This window comes from Brassica napus, chromosome C5, assembly GCF_020379485.1.
Source record: "Brassica napus cultivar Da-Ae chromosome C5, Da-Ae, whole genome shotgun sequence".
Classification (NCBI taxonomy): Eukaryota; Viridiplantae; Streptophyta; class Magnoliopsida; order Brassicales; family Brassicaceae; genus Brassica; species Brassica napus.
In genome coordinates this window covers 7272236-7292829 of record NC_063448.1, presented here as the reverse complement: position 1 = coordinate 7292829, position 20594 = coordinate 7272236, and the positions used below count along the sequence as shown (strand labels likewise).

The 20594-nt window shown below is 34.7% G+C and overlaps 3 protein-coding genes across 8 annotated transcripts; 2 read left to right on the top strand and 1 right to left on the bottom strand.

The window, feature by feature from the left end:
• Positions 1-241: 241 nt before the first annotated feature.
• LOC106400784 (RNA-dependent RNA polymerase 1) lies at positions 242-4302 on the top strand. 2 transcript variants are annotated; one of them, XM_013841178.2, is made up of 4 exons: positions 242-506; positions 624-3002; positions 3088-3238; positions 3323-4302. In XM_013841178.2, the coding sequence occupies exons 2-4, from the start codon at positions 637-639 to the stop codon at positions 4139-4141; spliced, it is 3336 nt and encodes a 1111-aa protein (XP_013696632.1). In that variant the 5' UTR covers positions 242-506; positions 624-636; the 3' UTR covers positions 4142-4302. The 2 variants fall into 2 exon arrangements, with proteins under 2 accessions (XP_013696632.1, XP_048614051.1); XM_048758094.1 differs by having other exon boundaries at positions 388-512; positions 623-3002.
• A 5145-nt stretch (positions 4303-9447) lies between these two features.
• LOC106397210 (MACPF domain-containing protein At1g14780) lies at positions 9448-12981 on the bottom strand. The gene is made up of 8 exons (XM_048758093.1): positions 12668-12981; positions 12323-12567; positions 11663-11846; positions 11507-11581; positions 11242-11425; positions 10981-11150; positions 10829-10893; positions 9448-10442 (listed from the first exon to the last, which is right to left on the bottom strand). Exons 1-8 carry the CDS (start codon positions 12932-12934, stop codon positions 9776-9778), a joined length of 1857 nt encoding a protein of 618 aa, XP_048614050.1. The 5' UTR covers positions 12935-12981; the 3' UTR covers positions 9448-9775.
• Positions 12982-17699: 4718 nt separating this feature from the next.
• Positions 17700-19903, top strand: BNAC05G10960D. Of its 5 annotated transcripts, none has more exons than XM_048758092.1 (6): positions 17700-17844; positions 18082-18246; positions 18374-18546; positions 18641-18748; positions 18867-19519; positions 19631-19903. In XM_048758092.1, the coding sequence occupies exons 2-6, from the start codon at positions 18093-18095 to the stop codon at positions 19647-19649; spliced, it is 1107 nt and encodes a 368-aa protein (XP_048614049.1). In that variant the 5' UTR covers positions 17700-17844; positions 18082-18092; the 3' UTR covers positions 19650-19903. The 5 variants fall into 5 exon arrangements, with proteins under 5 accessions (XP_048614049.1, XP_013693843.1, XP_013693844.1 ...); XM_013838389.3 differs by having other exon boundaries at positions 18338-18546; XM_013838391.3 differs by having other exon boundaries at positions 17717-17844; positions 18071-18246.
• Positions 19904-20594: the final 691 nt, after the last annotated feature.

Below are 20594 nucleotides of genomic sequence, written 5' to 3'. Positions count from 1 at the left end.
TACAAAAGGCAAAAAGAGGTTTGTAAATCATATTTAATCCTATTATTATTTTCTTTATTTTTTTTAATTTTTCATTATATTTATTTATTTTTTTATTAGGACTAGATATTTTTCATTATATTTTTTTTTCTTTCTAATTTCCGGACCTATGAACCCAAGTTCATGAACTTCTTTAAAACCCCTGATGCGGATGCTCTAAGTACTCTTTGATTAACATCACCGAGAGTTCCAAGACCGTCCGATTAAGTTTCTAATACGATGACGTCAGCGATCGGACATAAGCAATTCGGGATACTGGAAGCAGCGTATTGAAGCTCAAACTAGTGGGACCCCTGAAGACGACGACGACTAAGAAGACGAAAAAGCAAAACACTTTCTTTGGTCAGTTCAGTGTTTATAAATAAGAATAATAAATAATTGAGAATCCTAAGGCGATCACTCATCATCTGCTTACTCGGCGGCTATATCGGACATAAGTGATCGGAGATCTCTCATCGCCGTCTGTGGTAAGTCTTCTGTTTCCTTTTCACAGTCGGAAACCGCACTCTGTAGGTCGTCGTTGTGTCTTGTCTAAGTGATCTTAGATTGTTTAGTAACATCGAGTCACTTGTTGTTGTTGTTAGGTTTAATTCTAGAATGGGGAAGACGATTCGAGTGTTTGGTTTCCCTAACGGCGTGAGCGCAGAGGAAGTCAAAAACTTCCTCGAAAGGCTCACTGGCTCAGGCACGGTCTACGCAATCAAAGTCAGACAGCCCAGAAATGGCGGTCCTAGAGTCTTCGCCATCGTTCAGTTCACATCCGAGAGACTCGCTAGGGATATCGTCACTCTAGCCAGCCAGCGTCTCAACTACGGAAGATCTTACCTCAAGGCCTCCGAAGTCGAACAAGACATCGTCCCCAAACCTAGAGCCTCGTTGCACAACATCCCGAGTTTAAAAATGTACTTCGGATGCCAAGTCTCTCCCAAGAAGCTTTCGGTTTTCTGGAGCGCTCAAAACGTCGCTTTCTCGTTCGGAACCGGGATGCGGAAACTCCACTTCTCAATGTCTTGGTGCGAGAAGGACTATCGCCTCGAGCTTCCTTACGAGAACATATGGCAGATCGATTTGCATTCCCCTCAAGGACGTAGAGACTCGAAGTTTCTTGTGATTCAGGTCATTGGTGCTCCGAAGATCTTCGAGAAGGAAGATCAACCTGTTAACCTCTCGTTCGGGTTGCTAGATTATTTCTACAGCGACGGGTCCGATGAGCAGTGGATAAGAACTACAGACTTCACTTCCTCTTCATGTATAAGCCAATCATCAGCCTTTTGTTTAGAGCTTCCCGTGCATCTCAACGTCCCTGACTTCAGAGAGAACTTCGCAAACTACACCGAACACGAAGCCAGCACTTTCGTGGTCGAACCCGGGCGTAGCTTCTCATCAAACGCGAACAAACTCGTCCCTGTTGTTGACCCTCCTCCAGGGTGTTACCTCCCTTTCGAGATCTTGTTCAAAGTCAACACACTGGTCCAAAACGCTTGCGTCCCAGGACCAGCTCTCGATCCCGCCTTCTATCAGCTCCTTAACCCGCAGAGATTCGATAGAGCTCTCATAGATCACTGCCTCGAGAAGCTCTTTCATCTCCCTGAATGTTGTTACGCTCCCGCTCATTGGCTGCTCGAAGAGTACTCATCATGGGTCACGAAAGGGAAGCTTCCACAGTCTCCGATGATATCTCTAGACGATGGGCTTGTGTACATGTATCGAGTCCAAGTCACGCCTACTAGAGTCTATTTCTCTGGCCCCGAGGTGAACGTTTCGAACCGTGTGCTACGTCACTACTCAGACTACATCAACAACTTTTTACGTATCTCGTTTGTCGACGAAGATCTCGAGAAAGTTCGCTCCATGGATCTCTCTCCACGCTCCTCTACCGTGAGAAGAACAAAGTTATACGAGAGGATTAACTCTGTTCTTAGGGACGGGATTGTCATCGGTGATAAGAGGTTCGAGTTTCTCGCATTCTCTTCCTCCCAGCTGAGGGAGAACTCCGCGTGGATGTTCGCGCCGGTCAACGGGATCACCGCAGCTGACATCAGAGCTTGGATGGGTGAATTCGACAATATACGAAACGTGGCTAAATACGCTGCCAGGCTCGGCCAGTCGTTTAGCTCGTCGAGGGAGACGCTTACTGTTAGGAGAGATGAGTTTGAAGTGATTCCAGATGTCGAGATCAGATCTTCGGACGCGCACTATGTGTTCTCCGACGGTATAGGGAAGATCTCAGCTAAGTTCGCTAGACGCGTAGCTAAGAAATGCGGCTTGACGGAGTTTTTCCCGTCTGCTTATCAAATCCGTTACGGCGGATATAAAGGAGTGGTGGCTGTTGATCCGAACTCGTGGAAGAAACTGTCTTTGAGGAGGAGCATGAGCAAGTTCGAGTCGGAGAACACGAAGCTGGATGTGTTGGCGTGGAGCAAGTACCAACCTTGTTATATGAACAGACAGCTGATCACGCTTCTGTCTACTCTCGGAGTCGAAGACAATGTCTTCGAGAAGAAACAAAGGGAAGTTGTGAACCAGCTCGACGCCATCTTAACCGACCCTACGGAGGCTTTCGAGGCTCTCGGTTTGATGGCTCCAGGGGAGAACACGAAGATTCTCAAGGAGCTAATCTTGTGTGGTTACAAACCCGACGCCGAGCCTTTCCTCTCGATGATGCTTCAGAATTTCAGAGCGTCGAAACTGTTGGAACTACGGACCAAAACTCGGGTTTTCATTCCTCGCGGAAGATCGATGATGGGATGCCTAGACGAGACCAGAACGCTTGAATATGGTCAAGTGGTCGTGCAGTATACGGATCCCACTAGGCCGGGAAGTAAATACATCGTCACGGGACTTGTTGTGGTTGCGAAAAACCCGTGTCTCCATCCCGGTGACGTGCGTGTTCTTCAAGCTGTCAACGTCCCAGCTTTGAGTCACATGGTGGACTGCGTTGTTTTCCCGCAGAAGGGCCCGCGGTAAACTCTTGTCTAATCTTGATTATAATTTACTTCTTTAATAGTCTGCAACTTACATTGGAATCTGGTGTTTTTTTGTGCATAGGCCACACCCAAATGAGTGTTCCGGGAGTGATTTAGATGGAGATATATACTTTGTATGTTGGGATCCTGAACTCATTCCAACAGGAACGTCTGAACCAATGGACTACACTCCTGAACCAACTCAAATCTTGGATCATGATGTCACTATTGAGGTAAAAATATCTTTGATCACTTGTTTATTTTATTTTATTTTCGCATTTGGATATGTAATTTTGATATGCTAAATCTTTTCCCAGGAAATTGAAGAGTATTTCACGAACTACATTGTGAATGATAGTCTTGGAATCATCGCAAATGCTCATACTGCTTTTGCTGATAAGGAACCACTAAAAGCTTTCAGTGACCCGTGCATTGAGCTTGCACGAAAGTTCTCTATCGCTGTTGATTTCCCCAAAACAGGTGTTGCAGCCGAGATACCTCAGCATCTTTACGTGAAAGAGTATCCAGATTTCATGGAGAAGCCAGACAAACCGACATACGAGTCAAATAACGTGATTGGTAAGCTCTTCAGAGAGGTGAAAGAGCGAGCTCCACCATTGATCTCGATCAAATCGTTTACTCTTGATGTGGCCTCCAAGGCTTATGATAAAGACATGGAAGTCAACGGATTCGAGGAGTATGTTGACCAAGCTTTCTTCCACAAGGGCAACTACGATTACAAATTAGGTAATTTGATGGATTACTATGGGATTAAGACAGAAGCTGAGATACTTAGTGGCGGCATCATGAGGATGTCGAAGTCTTTCACCAAGAGACGGGACGCGGAATCTATTGGAAGGGCGGTTAGGTCGCTTAGGAAAGAAGCTTTGTCGTGGTTCAATGCTTCTGATGAAGAAGAAGAGGTGGTTAATGAATCTGCAAAGGCCTCGGCTTGGTATCATGTGACGTACCACCGAAGTTACTGGGGAGTTTATAACGAGGGTTTGAACCGTGACCATTTCTTGAGCTTTGCGTGGTGCGTTTATGATAAGCTTGTGAGGATTAAGAAGGCTAATGTTGGGAGGCGTCAGAGGCAGGAGGCTCTTGAGCGGTTAGGCCTCATGCGTTTGAGTTGATTCTTAGCCAGATTTTTAAGAGCTTTGGTTTTTACTTTGGTTGTGAGTTTCTATGTACAAAATGTTTGTGGTGTGGAGTGCTCGTTGTACTAAATGTTTGGTTTGTACTAAATCGTAATTTTCGTATCCTGCGATCAAATAAATCTATCTTATTATATAAAGTTTGGTTCTTCAAAATTGCTAATTAATATAATCGCCACACATAACAATTATATATTTTAAGATTGTGACATGTGCTAATTTATCTCATAATTAAAAATATATATTTAATAAGATATTAACAAAACAAATTTTATTAAAAGTTAATTAAAATTAATTAAAAATATTATTTAATAGTCTTATTATTATTATTATTATTTATATAAACTTAGTTTTTTTAAGTTGTTAATTAATATGAGAAATTGCCACAAATACCACATTCATAGTATATTTTTCATGTTTGCACTAACCACTTTTACCTCACTTTTAATGAAGGGTAAAAAACATTTATACACCCATAAGGTTAACTAAAATATAGACTTAGGGTTTAGAGTTGAGGGGTGGAGTACAATTTTTGGAATGTGAAATTTAGGATTCTAATAAATATATAAATAAATATTTAAAAAATATTAAAAAATAGTTTCAAACATAATTTTCGATTTTCAAAAAGAAATTTGAAAAAAATATAAAACAAAAAATTCAAAAAAATATATATAAAAAGTTCGAATTTGAAAAAGTATAATTCGAAAACATAAAAAAGTATATTTTTTTCTATTTTTTTATTTTATTTATTTAAATAATAATTTATTATTATATATATAACAAGGGTATAAGCGTCTTTTGCCACTTAATGAATTAAATATTTTGAAAATGTCACTTTAGTGGTGGTAAAGATGAAAAGTGATACCATGAAAGTGATAAACATAAAATTTTCTCAATTAACATTATTGTGACACATGTTAGTTATATATTTAATAATGTGATGTGTGTTAAACTATCACATAATCAAAAATATATACACTAAAATAATAAAAACGAATTTTCTTAAAAATTAATTATAAATACTATTTAATTGTCTTATTATTATTTTATTATAATGTTTGTTTTAAAAGATACTAAAGATAGATAATTATAAAATAAAATATTAACTTTTAAGAAAAAAATGTTAAAAAAAAAACGAATTGTAAAATCACTCTTATTATAAATTATTTAATAAAAAATTGAAGAAAAATAACTTTAAAATAAGTAATATTACTTTTTTAAAAGCCTAATTAAAAGAAAATTGTAAAAGTACTCTTATTATTTTCTTATAAGTAACTAACTTTTCTTTTTTAATAGATAATTGTATGTTAAAAAATTGTGACCAAAAGTAGCTACAAATATTTCACATCTATATTTACGTTTAAGCTTCCATATACTATTTTTACAAAAACAATAGTATTTAGTATTTACATGAAAAGTATTACATGAGTATTTTCTTTTAATTTCTTGATACAACTCAACTTTTTATTATTCTTATTACATCTAATGATGCTAATATAACTTTTAATTTTGATGTTGTTGTCGTACATAAGTACATGTGAATACGATGAATGTGTGTTTGTATGAATAAGACAAAATATATAAACAAAACTAAATAGAACTTTTTTTATTAAAAATAGAATATTTGTATAAAAATCTAAAAGAAAAACTAATTATAAAATAATTAATTTCCTTTTTAAAAGTTTAAATAAAATAAAAATGTAAAGATAATCTTATTTTTCTTATAATTAACTAAATTTAATTTCTAATAATTTTGTGTTAAAAAATATAAACCAAAATTAACCAATATTTCACGTGATATGATTGTAACATGTGTCAATTAAAAAAAATAAATTGTGAATGTGTCAATAAAAACTGTCATTACGTGAAAATAATTGCTTCTTTTACTAAAATCCTAAATAAAAGAGATTCAAAAAAAAAATCTTTATATTCTTAACCAATTAATATTTTATTTTTTTAATCCTGACCAGAGGGAATTGTAAAATGTTATTTAATAGTAATTATAACTTAAAATAATTAATGATAAACATGATAGTAAAAATTATTTAAATAACAAGAAAAATTGTAAAAATATTAGTGATATTGAAAAAATGAATTTTGAAAATGACAAGTTTTAAAAATAATTAATATTAACTGGAAATAATTATTTGATAGAAATTTTATTTTTCTAAATCCTAGGCAAAATATAATTGTAAAAGATAATGTAATACTAATTTCGTTTTCTAAAATCCTAAAAAACTGTAAAAGAATATTTGATAATTGTTTTCATTTCAATAAAAAAAATCATAAACAAAAGAAATTTGTATCATATTTTTAAGTCCTAAAATTTTTATTTGATAATATTTTTAAGAGAGTATTTGATGATGAACATGATACTAAAAAATATTTATTTAACATAAGAAGTGTAAAATTAGTAGTAATTTAAATAATGACTAAGAATCTTATATATCTATAACTAGTTGATTTCCCGCACGTTGTGCGGAATAATATATATATATCTAACAATTTTTAGTTATAATGTTTTTTTTATTAAAAATATTAAATTAGATATAATTTTAAATTAATATTATAAATACAAAACTTTAATAAACTTTAATATTCATATTGGAAATCAACGTATTAAATTATATTATTTTCTTTCATAGTTTTATTTATGGGATGTGGATTTTGGTTGAAAACTTTTTTTCTATAGTAACAATCAAATTACGAAAAATTAAACACTTATCATATCTGGATTGAAAAGAGATCCAGTTGCACTGAAACGGTTATAAGCAATTACAGCCCATAAAACGTCAACAGAATAAAAATAGCCTCGAGATGTTTAATCCGATAAAAACAAATCATTTAAAACCGAATCGATCTGAAATGGAGAAAATAGTTTGGATTTGATAGTACCGTATAAAGTGAATAGATGTTATTTTTAAGAAACCGCAATATATGGATATAGTTCAGTATATTAATCGTTTTCCAACCGAAAAAACCGAGGAAACCGATTAATTAAAATATTAATATACTTAAATGTAAATTTTATAATAATATGTATTGTGGATCAATATTTTCAATAAGAATCAGAGAAATTGACTATAATATCTTATATATTAAAGTAGAAGTCACAACCTTGATTCATGTGTAATTTTTTTTTAAAATGACCTAATGGACCTATTTTTAGAAAGTCTTTTTACATTTAATCTCTAATCTTATCATGGGCATACCTAAATTTTTTATTGGACTATCAATAATTGGATTTAAATAATAGATGATCCATTGGATTTATAGATAGTATAAATTAAATAGATATAATTTAATGTTGTAATACTATACCTCCATATGTTAATAATTTAAATATTTGTCGATGTTAACTTTTAGAATTATAAAGATTTTTTTTAAATAACAAAAATCATATTATCTAACAATGATTAATCTTTACTACAGTAAACTAATGAAAACAAATTTTAAACTATATACGTAGTTTATTTTAAAAATTAAACAAAAACTAAATGTTTAATTATTTACTCGATAATATAAATCTATGAAGCGGAAAGTTTAATTTTTTAAAAACTTTCTAAATTTGTGAAATGTTACATATTTTTGAATATGACAATAAAAAAATATTTTACTAATCTTTATATATATAGCTACGATTTTAATAATGAAATAATAATCCGAAAATATATATATAGAAGAAGATACAAATACATGTGAAACGATCTATTCAATGAAAAAAATATACCGTAAACTTATTATGTTTTAAAAATTGATAGACACACACATATATATATATATATTATAATATATACCAATTTAGAATTGAAAACAAAATGTTTATATAAAAATAAATGAAAACAAAAATCCGCGCAGTTGCGTGGATCGAGATCTAGTTAGTCATTAAATCATAAACTAAATACTCCTTCCGTTCTATTAAGATAGACTTTATAGAAAAAAAAAAGTTTGTTTCACAATGATGTATTTTTTGTGTTTTCTATGAAAAAATTGTAAACTTCAAGAAAATTAATTAACTTTATTGAATTATTATTGGTTGAAAGTTATTGAAAATTGAAAATTACAGAAAACAATACATTTATTATGATAATCTAATGTGTTTTCTTAATATGTGTGAAAATAGTAAAAAATCTATCTTTGTGAAATGGAGAGAGTATAAGATAAACATAATTATGATATTCTGGGTATATATTGTTAATATCAATTGTTAATATATATTTATTAATTAAAAGTTTTAAATATCATGATAACTATATATTAGATATATTTTTTAAAAAAATATAAGTATTATATATATAGGTTGAATAAGTTAATATTTATTAATTATCATAAACATCATGATAAATATATATATTAACATAAGATTTTAAATAATAATAATTAATTAAACTAATAATTTATCCTAAAAAAGATTTCAAATAAAAAAATTCACTAAAATTATGGAAAAGATGAAAGTAAACTAATGATTTATTTTAAGAAATATGATAAATAAAAAAATTCACTAAAATTATGGAAAAAACGACAAGAAAGCAAATTCATAATAATATAGCTTATAGACATATAGCCGAAGAAAAAAGCTTACTACTATAAAATATAAATAATCTCTCAAGTCTCAGCATTATACGTACATGAACACTTTCTCTGGAGTACGCCAGGCCCATCAAACACACATCGCAGCCTCCATATATATATATATTTTTTTTGTCAACATTGGTTCATTTCATTAAATCCTTTTTGGGCTATTACAAGAGTACAAAGAACTAGACAGAAAACCCAACATGTGAGATGAATGATAAAACCTAATTAAAAGCAACACGTGTAGAACTCTCCTTAGGATTGCTGCAACGTGGCCACTTCTGAGAACACAACTTGCCACCAATCTATTCTTCACCGCTCGATTCCACCGCCTCTCCTTGTGTCGCTAAACTGCCGGAGAAGCTTTTCCGTTGACTTCACTGCAATCCTTTGCTGCGCCCAAACCCTTGAACTCTATTACCTTTCGCTTTACAACCGGCAACCACCGTTGATTACATCGGAGGAGACTTAGGTCGGATGGAGGAAGACTCTTTGTTGGACCGTTTTCACGCCAACTCTACTGAATCTGCTCCAAAAGAGACCCAAAAAACCTTTCTAACTCATCCATTCTTCAATCAGAGAAGCTCTACCTTTAACGCCGATTCATGGCTTCCGTAGAGTCTGATACTCCTAGAAAAAAGATTTGTTGATACGATGATTGAAGCATCTAATCATTAATCACCGGGATTGGTAAAAATGATAGCGAGAGGTTTCTATCAGATCCAATCAGAAGATGACTGGAATTTATTAAAACCACATCAAAAAGATCCCCGAGGGAAGAAGGAAAATCGCCTAAGCGAAGACAGTGATCGATCTTACAAGATCGAAATTTACAACAAAAAACAAAAAGGAACCATAAACATAAACCTTCTTCCTCTGAAAGATTTTGAAGTGTGAAGAACAAGAGAGGTTTTTTCTCTCTCTCTAAACAGAAGAGAGAGGTTGGTTCCCTGTCTCGCAGCCTCCATATATACACACATCAAAATCAATAAGGAGAACAAACAAATTTATTCTAATCTTTTTGATATTTTTTTTTTGTCAAGAAGCGCCAAGAAGGCGTTGGTGATGTAGCAGAGCAAACTTGACATGCAAGCAAAGTTTCCCTTTATCCAAATAAAGCCTAACACCCGTGACTAACCAATGACCAGGACTGTTTTGAGGTCCTCGACATAACTGCGAAAGATCCACGAATTTCACGATCTTGTTATTCGCCGGCACAGGAGGTCCTCTTGGGTAGACACCAGAGTCCAAAACGACCTCGTTTTTGTCTTTGTTAGTGACCATATTATGATGAACACTCCCACTAGTCAACGGTAAGCTCATGGAAGAGAAGATTCCAGATCTTTGGGAAGTTCCTGGTCCATGGACCCAATCTTTCTGAACGACGTAGTGATCAGAGACTCCGGTGAAACGGAGACGGAGATGGAGAACGGATTTTGAGCCGTGTTTCTGCACTTCTAGCTGAGCTCCGGTGACTATGTAAGCGACGTTGCTTGAGTGTTTGCTTGTTGTTGTTGTTGTGGTCCAGTTTGGGTCATACTTCACTGGAGCTGTACACACGTGTGAGAATTTCTTACCGTTTAATGGTTCGAAGTAACGATTGCTATCAGATATTTCGTCGGAGCCTCTCCATCTATGATTGTCGGTGATCTTTTCACCAACAGTTGTCCTCGTATTTTCTAGGTGTTGCAAGTGTATAGCCAGCCTGATGAACATAACACATTACTATATTATATCGATATATAGCTACGCACATGAAGAGATATTTAATTACAAATCGCATCGTTACGCAAATTATCATCAAACCTAGTTTTTTTTTCTTTTTGATAACCAAAAGTTTCTAGACTTCAAGCCATATATATATATATTATCTTCTTCATCTAGACAACTGTTGCATTAGTTCCTTCTCTGCGGCTCTGCCTAGTTTATGTTTGGCTTCCAGCCATATTATCTTCAAGTTTAGCTCTAGTTCTAGACTTGATTCTTGATAACCAAGAAATTCTAGCCAGTCCCTTCTTTGCTTAATAATCACAGTAATTTTCTAAAAACAAATGTCAAGTTTAAGTTAATTTGCTTTGGTTGACTTTTTACCTATTGCATTTCTTGCCTTCGAGGAACAATCGCAATCCTGTTACTGGGTTCTTCTCCGTGGTCACCTATAATTAGTTAACAATGTAAGTGACTTTGTGAAAGAACTACAAAAAAATGCAAGCAAGAACTAGGGATGTAAAATATATACGTACGTGAGTGGTATTAACGTATAGTTTGGGACCCATGAAGTTGATATGAAGAGCTGGATACGCAGAAGCCATATTTGGCGCCGCGCCAAACGGAAGGTCGTTATGAATGGGAGCCCACGTTCTAGGCCCAGAGAAGTCCAAAAAGTATTGTAGGTCCATTAACGGCGGCTTGTCTGTCAAAATTACCAAATTAACTCCTTCAATCAAAACTACTACTCCCATCAATAGTCAAATATTAAGGTTAGAGTAGGTAAGTGAAGTTACATCTAAGGTAGAGAGACATGGCATGAGCTAAAAGACCAGAGCCAGGGACGTCTTTGAGCAGTGATGTGATCGGAATAAAGTTGAAGTTGATGGCGTCAGGCTTTTCGGGAACTGTTATTAGCCATTCGCTATGGCTTTTTGCTCTCCCGTCGCCTCCTCTTTTGGCGCATATAACCGTTATCCCCTGAAAATGTAAATGGCTTTTTCTAGTGATGAAAATGTTCATCATACAATATGTTGTTTAGCTTCTGTGAAACTTACTTACATCTTTGGAGTTCATCGAGAAATTATTGAAAGCGACCGTTTCTTTGTCGTCAAAGACATTGAACGCCTCTGGAAACTGCAATACCAAACTCCAATAATGAACACAACAAAAGAATGTGTTGTGCTGACTTTATCGACAACTTAAAATTGTGCTGACCTTATTAGGCCGGCGAGTAGAGAGAAGACAAGAGCCTGTGAACAGTTGGTCGCCGAGATCGTAGAGATGGTGACGGAGGAGGTCGGTATCGAGATCGGATGACTTGTCTTGTCTCACAACAACCACGTCTTGTCCTCCTACGCTCACCCCAGTTATTACGTGTGTCCCATATCTCTCTATAAATCTATTCCATTTTTTTGTCAGCAAATCTATTCCGTTTCAAAATTAATTATTTACTATTACGATAATACTGACAAAATATTATGTATTATAACAAAATTATATAAAAACAAGCTGGTGGTGGTTATAGATTACATTATCGTTTAAAAGTCTTCGCAAATAATATTCAGTTCTTCCAGTTTACAGTTATTCAAAGTTTAATTAGTTTCTTAACCAAGTTTCTTCCTGATTATTCGGTATGATCTTTAGTTGGAAACGTTGAATTTGAGTAGTTAAATTAAAAAAAAATATTGAAGAAATCAAGATATATTCCACATTAAATTATAGTAACATAGAATTAGTCAAAAATGTCCCAACTGTTGTATCAGAATTCAACCCAGAACTTGAAATGTGTGCTCGTAGCGTAATGTGCCACACACCACACCATCAAATGGAAAAAAAAAAAAGTTTTAAAAATTAGGAAAAATGCAATTATAATACCTGGCAAGTAACTGCGGGTTCCAGGAAGAAGGAACGGCGTTTCGAACGCGATCAGTGAGACGCAAACGATTGGGATTGTGGATGTGTAGATTAAAGAGCGTTACCAGAGAAGCGTCAAGACCTAAAGATTTAACGTTTGCGGCGTCAGTTGCCCATGAACCACTTTGAAACCCGAACGTCGCGTTGAAATTTCCCGACGGTATTTTTCCGGTCACCGACGATCTCTGATTAAAATACTCCGACATCTGAACTCCAAAAACAACACACACACATATAAAACATATATATATACTAACAAGAGTTTGATAGTTTTATATTGATAAAAGACATGAAACGATCGATGACCTTGTTGAAATCAAGAATGTCGGAACGGAACCGAGTGCGTTCTCCTTTGTCGCAGTTGATATCGGAGGAGACATTCTGAATAGCTCCGAAGCCAGGAACATGCAGTTCTCTGTTTTGAGTTTCGTCGAGGACAACCAATCTGTCATCTCCGGCGGCAGCGTCGCCTTCTTTGCAATATTTTAACCGGAAATCCGCCGTTAAATCGAAACCTTTGCCAAGACTCTTGACCACAGTTTCGACCACATCCCCACCGCCTCCTCTGTTCATTTCTGTTTCCTATGGTAGTTATTAAGCTGCGAGTCTTCTGTAGGAAAAAGGCACATATATATATATATATATATATATATATTCTAAATAATGGTTGATTGCTTGTAATGATGGTTAATCATCTACTTAGTTATTATATATATTATATAATCTTGAACATAAGAAGAAAAAGAACGTGATACTTTGATTTAAGTATGAAACCGACGAGAAACATCAGCGTTTACGAAGTCTTCGGAGGAACACGCAAATAGATTACTTGCACCGGAGTAATTTCTAACGTTATTATGATTTTGTTTAGGTTAAATTGATTAGAGTGATATTAACTGAAAACCCTGATTGGGAAAGTTATTAATTTTTGCAAATTTGCTTTTTATTTGATTGGTCATGTTTACTGAATCATAGGAATCAGACATAGAAGTGTATAAATACCTTATATATTAAAAGAGGAGCATTGGAGTTAATGCTTTCACACCAATTAGGACACGTGTCTATTGGAGAGAGACTCTCACAAATTAGTTTCCTTATTTGATTTTTCTATTAGCGGATTTCTTAAAGAGTTTCCTTACTCTAGAAAAATAAGTAACCAACTCATGATTTGGAGTTCTCACGTAAAGTTAATGCTACGGATTTGTCTCTTCTTCATTCTTACCCACCTTTTACTTCAACCGCACTGTTTTTAATGAAAGGTTCGGAGTTCTACGTATCCCCCGACTCAGGAAACGACGACCCAGTTACCCCAAGGCTCGGAACGTTTAGACACGTCGTGGTTCAAGACGAGTCCCTCGGTATCATCTTTAAACGAGACATGACCATTCATCTCAATGAAGAACTCATCCTGAACACTTTGAAGAAGAGCACAATCTGTATCATATTTCAACGAGACATGACCGTTCATCTCAAAGATGTACTCATCACTTTCAAAACCATAGACGCATCGCTGGGGGGGGGGGGTTTGCATCACGATCCAGTACGTCACCACAGAGTGAAAGATGTACTCATCACTTTCAAAACTAAATATAATGCAACCATTATAACGATACGCTTTATAGTTCATGCAACCATTATAACGAGACATCACTTTCAAAGATATTAAAACATATTTAATATTATAATACATAATAGCCACAAAGGTCAACCCTGGTTAAAACCCACAAAGTGAAATCCATGAAAGGGTTAAAGATTTTACTTACAGACAAAGTTGGGAAGCCACAGAGGTCAACCATGAATGTCGTTTACAAAGAAGTTTTTCAGAATTTGTTTGAAGAAAAAGACATATAAGTAAGTATTTGCTGTGTTGCTTATGGTATTATATGTTCTTACGAGAAGTCTTAAATTTTTGATATATTGTCTATGTTGCTTATAATATTTTATGTTTAATTAACAGAGGTTGTGCGGCAAGTTTGTGCAAGAACAAGTGTTTTAACGTGGAAGGTATGCCGATTGCGTACTTTTATATAGTAAATACTCATGTTTTAAAGCAAACAGTTAATATAAGTAATTGCAGGGACAATTACCTATCGACAACTCAAACACACACAATTTGCAGGCAAACCAACTGAAGTTATGCGCATCAAAATTATATGTACTCTTCAAGCTGCTATGTATACCATTTATACAACTACTTTTCAGTAATTTCAAGATTGCAGGATCTCTGTGCATGTTTTTAAGTAGACATTTTTTCATTCAACAAAGTTTATTAGAGCGAAGTTTATTAAAAAGTTTGGTTCCGTTCTAAACTTATCTATGTTGCCTTATACGGACTATTATGCGTCTGAGATTTTTAGTTTTTTTTTTTTTGACCAATGTCATCTCATTGCTTTAGTCGTATTTCCTAAAAATGTAATCATAAAAATAACATAGACGCACACAAAAATCAAATTTCATATATCATTCAAGTGTATATGATATATACTGTTTTCCCATCCTCACTTATTTTTACGATCGCATTTATATAGTTTCAACCAATGAAAATTATGGGATCCTTATGATATATACTGTTTATGTTATATCATAAAAACATGTATAATCACAGTTAGAAAATTAAACTTATGTTTCCTTCCCTCTGATTTCTCTTAAAGCCAATATAAAGAGAAACATTTTTCGCTAAGAGCCGAGTATATAATGTTTTTTTTATATTTTGTTAGAAAGACTGTAATTCGTTTGTTTCCGGAATTTATATAGGGGATATATAGTGTTTCTATATAAATATTAATGTTCAATATTCGCAAAATGTTGAATACGAAGTAAACTTTCACATTTAGTTATTTCCTTTCTCTCACATGGTATCATAAGTTTAATAAAAATTACAGTTATGGCAAAGATCATTAAATTTAATGTTTTATATAGATTATTTAGAAACATAATATTCTTAGATACCGAGTGATTCTAATTTTCTTATCCTTGCGAACTTTAATACAATACTGAAAGGGTTGTCACATCCAATGTACTGTATTGGTATGTTATGTATAAGTTTGTTTCGTTTTTGATTAGTTACTTAACTCGGTCGTGTAAGATGGTTCAGCTAACAATTTTCATCTTATTTCCATTATTTGTGTAGACCCTTGTGGAGCTATGGTTGTTGTAGGGGAGTGCAACAACTTGAAGAACTAGGACCTGGCGAGATATTTTCTTATCAGAATACCAGGATGGAGTTCACTTTGGTTAACACAGAGTTTGAACTTCTGACTTTACTCATATTTTGTTTTGAGAAATAGATCTTAGTTTTCATATATATCAATATGCTAACTCACCAAATGAATTACAGGTTAAAACACTTAAAGTGTGTTGCCTATGGAAAGGAAGCAGTGACTTTGAATGAATACAACCTTAACTCACGTGCTCCAGTGAATGTCTGTGTTTTGAGATCATGGAGAATCCATTGGGGAGAAGGTTAGCTATCTAATATTGCATATTTTGCAGATTAAAATATCTTATGTATTTTATACTTCTTATTTAGGTGGTTTCAGATATATCACTAACTTAGAAAGCTCTTCTCAAGTCTTATTTGATCAGGACATGGCAGAAATACAAAACTTCAGATCGAAGTAAGTATCTTCTAAATTAATACTTGCATGTGTTTCTTGGTTGGCGATAAGAAAATAAAGTGCCCTAATTTGTATCTTCTTCTGCTTCTATGGTCACAGAATTCCTATGCCGGCAAATTGAAGTTAATGTTGGAGTGTCTATTGAATTGAAGATTTTTTCGTTTAATTAGTATTCTATTTACATTTATATTTTTGTTTTGGCTTTCAACATCTTACTTAAGAACTATTATGATAAATTTTATAATTATGCATCTTAATAATAAATGAGCTTTTTAGTTATAAGAGAGTTCTTCTATTGTTTAAATATGCTTTTACCATTCTTGAAACTTTCCTCCATTGATATAAAGTCCTACTTCATCAATTATATATTGCAAATACATACTCTATTTTTGATTTCAAACATTAAATCACCGAGTGAAATACCCCGCGCGGTTTATCACCTAGTACTAAATTAATATACAATCCACGCAGTTATTATGGTTGATGATGTAAATTGTCAGTATCGCTGATGCGGTTTAAATGACTGTAATCCGGTCTAGATACCAACAGTTCCGGGTTAAATTGTTTTGTCGTTATGAAAAGAAACTGAATAAACAACTTTGACCCTAACCCGCGTCTCAAGAACAATGGAACTTTCAAAATCCTCCTATCACATGTCAACTGATATCGGTTTAGCTTAAATTATACTATGTATAAACAATTCGTACATGAGCTTCACAACTAATCAAACAAGCTCACTGATTTTTTAGTCGATTCAATTTCAGTATGCAAGATTTGATCATTCCATTTTTGTTATGAACTAAAATGAAAAACTGTACTTAGTATATAATTAGTACTTAAGGGAGAAGTAGTCCGCACGGTCAGTTAACCCGATCCAATATAAATGACAACACTTAAATGTAATCTGAACATGACTCTTGTTCAAAAGAGATATGACTCTTATTTCAAAACTTGTTTGACTGTTTTGATGGATGTGGATAACAATGTCTAAGGTCGCTTTCTTGCGTAATAAAAGCATCTACAGAAAAAACATAAGAAGTTGCCTCTTATTCTTCTTTATGTACTTGTGCTTTCACACGACTATACAGAATCCGGTACACGCATTAAAGTACATATTAGTATTTTTTTATGTCGGTATAAAGACCACTGCATTATTTACCTCTACTCAGTATACTCCTTAAAAAACATACATATTAAAAAAATTATTTTTTTATCTAGAAAATATAATTAAAACTATAAAATAATTATATTAAACTAATTACAAAATAGATTATTAAATATGATTAGTTACACAGTTTATAATAAAATAAAAGTTACTTAGAAAGTTGAAAACATTTTATATATTGGAACATCAAAATTTTTTTTTAAAGATTCCACGTTTATGAACAGTATATCATTTGGTCATCGGATATTTGTAGCATTTTAATAAGTGGTTTTTGACGATGGGGGGTTTGGTCGTTTGTTTCGATGCGAGGTTACAGACAATTGAGAAACAGCAAAAAAAATATTTTTGTTTTAGAAAGAGGTGTCACAGACAGTGACAATAAACGAAAGGGCGCAAATGATTTGATACCAATCAACTAATTTTACGTGTAGCGTCTGCGTGAACGCGCAGCTATCGCGTTACGCGTCTTTTGTTGATTACTTTAGTTTCTTTCCTTTTTCATTCAGAACGGACTCCAATTAATGGGCCGGGCCTTTTTGAGATAATATTGTTATTTTGACATGGCCCTTTTACGGCCCAGTTGTCTCTTCGTCTTCAACTAATCGATTCGAACATGGTGATGATGACCGGAGAAGAAGCTCGCCGATTCAAAAGAAAAGTTTGAAATTCCAGGCGGGAGATTTGCGAATCAACAGATGTCGGTTAGTAAATCGTCTCTTTGTATGTGTGTTTTCCCTTCTTTTGCTCTAAATCTGCAAATTCTAGCGTTAATTCGCTGTTAGGGTTTCTGGATTTGGTCACTGCTTCGAGTCCTGTTGATGATAGTGATGTTGAATCTAATTTAATGCATTTCTAGTCTCTATGCTTTTGCCATTTAGTACGAATTGATCAGATTGTGATATTGGAACTTGGAATTGAGAGTTTTAGGGGAAGTGCAGATCTTGATGCTATGGATGACCATGGTGGTGGCTCTTGTGGAGCTTCTGATTTGAGCCTTGAGGAACTGATGGAGGAATATTCTTCTCGACCTCCACAAGTAGCTGAATGGTTATGGTGTATCGAATACGTAGCCAAGTTCGTTAAGGATATACGTTGCATACTCGGTATAGCTTGAATCTTGAACCTTGCTTGTGGTTATTGTGTATGGATAAGAGCAAGTTTTTTTTTAAACATGAAATCTCTTTTTTTATTCAGATTTGATGAACATGGGGTATCATTATCAATACGCAGATGATTATGGGAAGAGGATTAATGAAGTCCTGTCTCTTAGAGTCTTGGAGTTCATGTTTGATCCAACCAAGAATGATTCTAGGGGTGTTGGTGTTGCTTCTGCTTCTGAGGAAAGAGTTGAGTTTGATTTATCTTTGAGCAACGCTGCAGTTATCAGAGCGATTCTGAGAGAGGTCAGGTGTGTGGAAGATGTAGATAAACTTGACTTGTAATATAGAATTAGGATTTGTGAGTTTCTGATTGTAGTCTTTTGTTCTCAAATGTTAGATTCCAGTATCGGAACTGCAAGCTGGCATGCCGGAGTTATCAAAGTTCAACGTTCTTCCATTTATTGCTCACAAGAACATGTGCTTGCCACAGTGTGCACTGGAGAAGGTGAAGATGATTCCTTTTAACTTTTCTTTTCTTTTTGTTTCATGATTTTCTGTGGAAGGATGCTTACTTGAATGATTGAAATGGTGTACGCTATTCTTTTTTGTTTGGATTCGTGTAGCTGAGAGATTTGAGTTTAATGGAGAATGAGACAAGTGCAGCTCCTGAGATGGCTGAAAATGATCCTGTTTGTAGTGGTTATATACCAGTGCACATGGATATATGCGAGGAGGAGCCGATAGATGAGCAACAAGTGCATATTGGTTTGGATAAAGTAACTCTCACCGACGATGAAACTGAGGCAATGCACACCAACGAAAAAGATACAGAGAATGATTATACTACTGGTAAGACATTTCCTACAAGCTCAAGGAGATGGCCAGAGAACGCACGTGTAAAATGTACAAAAGATGGAACCTGTTTAGTCAGTGGGAGCGATGATGATGATGAGTCAGATATGGTCAAAGATCCAGCATTAGCCAAGAAGAATAAAAACATTTACACAAACCTTCCAAGAGCCGAGAATGTATGCTGGAAATGTGGAAAAGAAGGAACGTTGTTGATATGTAGCAGAAGCGAGTGTGCATCAAAAGTTCACAAGGAATGCTCGAATTGTGTGGTTAACTTTGATGAAGACGGGAACTTTCACTGTCCTGTGTGCTGGTATGATGGAGTCGTTGCAGAGTACTTAGAATCTCAGAAGTTGATGAGCTCTGCTAAGAGAAGAATGATGAAGTTCATGCCTCTACTTTCAACAAGAAGCAAGAGACTCAGGTGACTGTAATTAAATTTAAATCTCATCTCGTCTTTGAGGGTAACTAAGGTGGTCAATATTAGATCGTGGAATTATAGATGGCAGTGATTAAGTACGTGTCTTTTGTGCAGATCAATCAAAGCGATCTGAAACTCCATTATGTTCGTGGTGGATTTTGGTTAGGAGACGAGTTCTGTTCATATATGTGCTCTGGTGTAAAGAATTGGAGATATTGGGGTAATTAATTAGAAGTGAAAGTTAAGGGTGTGAATGGTTATTATTTAAAACTAGCGGGAAATGGAGGAGTCTAATCTAACTTTGACTGAAGTTTTTCTTATTTCATCAGTAAAGATAAAACACATTAATTGTTCGTAAGTGAAGCTAATACGAAGTCACTCATGAAATTGTTTGTTACAGAAAGCGAAGTTATCGGAAACTTAAGCTAATACTCGAGAACTTAAACTAAGGTTTATGCTAATGTTTTACACTGCATGATTGGTTGATGGCCTACCAATTTAATTTTATTGAACACTATAGTGTGCAAGTGTTCAATTCAATTAAATTTAATCAATTTGGAAGCTTATGCGCAGTTTAACTTTTTTTTTTGCCATCTGATATTATTATTCATAAAAAAATACAAAAGCTCAAACCCAACAAAAAAAAAACCTATAGATAGGGTTTTAAATACAAATACTTAAAACAAAATTAAACCTAAAAGCCCGTCCAATCTACACTGGCCCAAACCAACACGTGACACCGCTTCGATTCTCCCCCGAAGACGAAATGTGTCGAAACCACGACAGCGAGGCATGACACACGTCACCACCATCGCCAAAGAGAACACACCGGTAACTGGACGGCGTTTCACCGGACCTCGCCGGGAACTGAACGGCGGTTCACCGGACCTCGCCGGGAACTGAACGGCGGTTCACCGGATCTCGCCGGGAGCAAGCGCTTACCCAAACTCACCACTTCTTCACCTTTGCTTCTTTTCACCGGAGAGCGTCAAAACGAAAAGTCGTCTAAACGAAGCCATCACCCAAACGATTAGAAATCCCTCACTCACCATCCATGCACCATCACCACTTAATTTCA